This window comes from Dasypus novemcinctus, chromosome 20 (genome assembly GCF_030445035.2).
Source record: "Dasypus novemcinctus isolate mDasNov1 chromosome 20, mDasNov1.1.hap2, whole genome shotgun sequence".
Classification (NCBI taxonomy): Eukaryota; Metazoa; Chordata; class Mammalia; order Cingulata; family Dasypodidae; genus Dasypus; species Dasypus novemcinctus.
In genome coordinates, this window is record NC_080692.1 from 37729663 (window position 1) to 37734605 (window position 4943).

The following is a 4943-nucleotide window of genomic DNA, read 5'->3' on the forward strand; positions in this document are numbered from 1 at the left end:
TCTCCACCTGTATTACTAATGCTATGGATTCTACCTTTTAACCAGATCTGAATAATCCAATGTGCTAATCTCCATGGTCACCAGTTGATACTAACCCTCCATGCTTCTCACAATTATGTGATAACCTCCTAAGAGTTTTCCTAGTATCTATTCTCAATCCCTTGCAATGCATTCTCTACACAGTAGCCAAAGTTTTTTGTTTTTTTGTTTTTCCAAAATAGGTCAATTTGTGTCATCTCCTCCTTCCAATTGCAGAACTCTGAGTTGAAAACGCTGAGTTTTGGCTTAAGTGGCCTTAGGTAATATTCATCAATGTCTTCTATCACTCACCCTTGCTTACTATTTCCATCTTTCTGTTCCTCAAATTTGCCAAATACCTTCCAACGAAGATTGTCCCTGTCAGGAATGCTCTTCCCTTACTCTTCAACTGACTAATTACGTCTCATCCTTGGTCTCCTTTAAAAGCTTCTTTCTCAGGAAAGACTTTGCTGCAATCCCCAGACTAGGTTAGATTTTCCTTTTAAAAATACACAAATCGGTCAACAGAACAAAGGTCCAAGAGGCTAAGCAGACATATATTTCACAAACAACAGAAATACAAACAGCCAATAAACATAATAGTGTTCAACATCATTAATAACTAAGAAAATGCAAATTAGAATAATTTCCCACTAGCAAATTGGTAAAGATCATACTCAATATAGGCAAAAATGTGCATAGATGTACGCATTACAGCAGGTGTTTCATGGACCCCTTTGCCTAACAGATGAAATGAATACTATTGTAATTTATCTATTGCACACATTCACAAGTGAAGGAAATGCTAGATTTCAGTCATAGGTCAGAGATAATAAAGATAATAAGTTAATTTTTTTCTCTTCAAGTTCTCAGACCCCCTGAAATCTTTCCACAAACACCTTGGGGATCTGTGGACCCCTAAGGACCCCTGTATTAGAGAAAACTTTATGACTGGCAAGTTGAAAGTACTTACTAAAATTTAAAAAATAGTAAATTTTCATTTGCTTTGAGACAACAATAGAAAGTTTGCAAGGATGTTAGGTGCAGCTTTAGGGAGGAAAAAATTGGTTGAAATGGGAGCCATTAGCTGGTTGCACTAGAGACTGAGTAGAGGAAAAATGTGAACCCTAAAGGAAAGCCAGTGTGGTTAAAAGACCTAGTGAATTTTAGGGTGAGGGAAAGGTAGTAAGGGAGAACACAGAAGACATAGTTCTTTCTCTTTTTTTGGGTACTAGGGGCTAGGGATTTAAACTGGGACCTTGTATATAGGTAGCCAGCACTTAACTACTGAGCCACATCAGCTTCCCTGAGTTGGTTTTATCATTTGTTCTGTATGTTGTTGTTCATTTTTTTTCAGGAGGCACCGGAAACCAAACCCAGGACCTCCCACGTGGTAGGTTGGTACCCAACTGCTTGAGTCACATCTGCTTCCCTGTTTTGTGTAATTTTAAACTTTACAATGGAATGACAGTGTATGTATACTTTGGCAACCCGTGTTTTGTTTGGTTAACATTAAATTTCTGGGATTCATATGTTGTATTTTTACATGTGAATTACATTATATCAGTATAACAGTTTAGATTCCATTCTATTATGAATAGATATTTCTGTCTTCCAATTTTTGCCTATTTTGAGCAATTCTGCTGTGTTGGGTACCCCCAAAGTATTTTATGCTTTTAATCTTAATGTGTGACCCCATTGTGAATAGGAGCTTTTGAAGATGTTATTTATTGTCAAAGTTCAGTCCACCTGAATCACGGTGGGCCTACTCTGTATTACTGGAGTCCTTCAAAGCAGAATAAATTCAGACATGGTCAGAGAAGGCCACGTACGAAGAAGCTGGAAGTCAGCAGAATATGGAAAAGCAGACACAAGGTGAGAGATATTGTCATGGGACAATGTCTCATGGATATTGGAGGCAGAGATGCAAGTCAGGAAACTCCAAGGACAGTGGCAAGCCAGCACCACAATGCTATGGACTTTGGGGAGAAAGCATGGCCTTGTTGATGCCTTAAGTTTGGACTTCCATCTTCTGAAACTGAGAGCCAATAAATTCCTATTGTTAAAATAATGCACTGTGTGGTATTTATCATAGCAGCCTGGAAAATGAAGATGCCTCTTGTGGACATTCTTTAAATATCTCCTTCTACCATGTGGAAGAGTTTCTGTAGGGTACATATCTACGAATGAAATTGACGGGTCATGAGATATGTACATTTTCAACTTTACTGGATACTGCCAAACTATTTTTCCAAATGGTTGTTGAGATTTCCAGTCTTACCACATACTTGCTCCATGTCCTTGCCAACACTAAGAACTACAAAAAACTTTTAATTTCTTCCAATGGGAAAAGTGAAATGATATTTCATGGTGGTTTTAATTTGCATAGTTCTGATTACTGCTGAGTTTAAGCATCTTTTCCATGTTTTTCTATTGGGTTGTTTGTCTTCTTAATGGTTTGTAGGAGTTTTAAAAAATATGTGTTTTATATCAGGCTATTTTCAGTTACATGTGCTGCAGATATTTTTTCCTGCTCTGTGACTTGCATTTTCAATCTTAACAGGATTTCTTAATTTTATTGTAGTCAAAATTCTCCATCTTTTCCTTTATGCTTGATTATATTATTTTTGTTAAGGGCCTTTGATTAGATTGTGTTACCCAGGGTGGATCTTAATCCTCTTACTGGTGCTTTCTCAATGGTGGACTAAAAAAGCAGACACACAGAAAAGCAGCAGCAGACACAGAGAAAACTCTTGAGAGGCAAGGTCCAGAGGACAGAAGAGAGATGAGCCATATGCCTGATTGCTCACAGCTGAGGGGGAAAGCAAGTTTGGAGAAGAAGGCAGAGACCCAGACCAGCAAAGCTGCCATTGTGGGTTTTTTTTAAAACCTTTTTAAAAAATGTTTTTAAAAATTTTTAATCAGGCTTTAGATTACATAAGTGTTACATCAGCAATATAGGGGATTCCCATATGCCTCACCCTTCCCCTCCCACACCTTCCCATATTAGCATCTTTCATAAGTGTGGTATATTTATTATAATTGATTAACACATACTGAAGCACTGCTACCAACCATAGACTATAGTTTACATTATAGTTTACACTCTGCCCTCCATTATAGGGTTTCACAAAAAGTAAAATGGCCTTTAGCATTCATTGCAGTGGCATCCAGGACAACTCCAATGTCCTGAAAATGCCCCCATACTACACATGTTCTTCCCTCTCCCCCCTCTCAGAACCTCTGGTGGCCAATGCTTCATATCAATGATGAAAGTTCTTCCATTGCTAGAATAATATTAAGTCTCTACTAGAATAATAGTATGTCTACTTTATTTTTTTATTTTTTTATTTTTTGCAGATGTGCTAGATTTATTAAATAATACACAGTACAGTGTGGACTTAGTAATGGGTCTATGGTTTTTACTTGATTGGCAAAGGGTCTATGGAACAAAAACGGGCAAGAACCCCTGCTATAAAGTAAGCACACATACAGTACTGTTAATCCCAAAGCAATATTTTTACCTTTCAACTGCTGAAGTTATGTACAATATATTACAAGTAAGCAGAGCTTTGCATCCATGAGGTGACTGGACTAACCTGCATAAAATTTTAGAAATGAGCATGTCTGAGTGTGTATAGATCTCCTTTTACTTTCCAAAGTAAAAGCAAGCATTTCTAATTAAAAATGTTTATTTCTGTGTAAAACAAAGACAGAACTCCTGAAGGTCAAACAATGAAAAAAAAGAAAACAAAAAACAACCAAACTCAAAACACACTAAGTCATGAAACAAACATGAATCTGAGGTAGAAGCCAAGCAATATAATCCATAATCTTCTTAGGGAACCATTTATTCCCAGCTACCAGGACATGTTGCTAGTAAAATCTATTAAAAAAAAAAAAAAGGCTTGAATATTCTGTCATCCTATTCATGTAGAGTTTAGTTCTCAGATTTGTAAGCTTTTATACATCTTTTCACTGAATAAACCTTTAATAATTAAACAGGGGGAAAACATCTTAAGTTGCAAAAAATTAATAATCTACTCTCTAAAATCAGATGTGAAACTATGATCAACCAGAAGACACAAAAACTTGCATCGTGTTAACAAAGCAAATGGTTTTACTCAAAGCTGCCGGTGCTTGCATCACTAGTAGCCGGGGGCAGGCCGCTGGCTGTAAGCGTAGGGTCCGTGCTGGTGGGGGTAGTGGGGCTCCCGTCTGGGCTGCTGGTGGTTGTTACCCCAGGGGCGTCCGTGTCCCTGATTGGACCGATTGTCACTTGGCCACCCCCGCCTTTTATCCCTACCCCTAAACTGTCTGTTATCTTGCAACCAGTTTCCTCTATTTCTCTGGTTCCCACCAGCTCTGCTATTCCATTCCTCAACAATCGGAGGGGACTCAGGAGGGCGTTTCAGGTGTTCCTGGTACTCTTTATCATCCTTTGAAAATCTACTGGCAAACATCTCTTCAAAAGTTGAAACAGCTTCAGAAGTGTCGGTCATTCTGAAATCCTCAGGGATTTGAGGCAGTTGTCTAGTTTAATATTTAGGTTGATAAAATCAACTGGGGGGTGCGTCTGCCCAGCTCAGCCCGACAGCGGCGGCAAGACCCGCAGAAGCCGCCTCGGGTCCACCCCACACCACACAACAGCAGCGCTCCAGGATTCAGTATGTCTACTTTAGTCCATTGTTCATTCCCTAATCTTGAGGATTTGGGGATGGTGATGCTTACTCTGTTTCTAATTGAGAGGAGGCTTAGATCCCATGGGACAAATGGACAGAATTATCTTGCTTACAGTTGCAGACACTCTCTGTTCCTTGGGATGAATGTTGTCCATCACTGTCTCCTTGTTAGATGTCCTAGGTGAGCTCAATGAGCGGGAGAGTATGTGTTACAACTCTGCTGAGATTCAGGGCTCAACCGTT

The 4943-nt window shown here is 39.0% G+C and overlaps 1 protein-coding gene across 1 annotated transcript; it reads right to left on the minus strand.

Moving 5' to 3' along the window:
• Positions 1 to 4166: 4166 nt before the first annotated feature.
• On the minus strand, positions 4167 to 4520 carry LOC101413070 (RNA guanine-N7 methyltransferase-activating subunit-like protein). The gene has a single exon (XM_058282356.1). It carries the CDS (start codon positions 4518 to 4520, stop codon positions 4167 to 4169), a length of 354 nt encoding a protein of 117 aa, XP_058138339.1.
• Between the last annotated feature and the right edge of the window lie 423 nt (positions 4521 to 4943).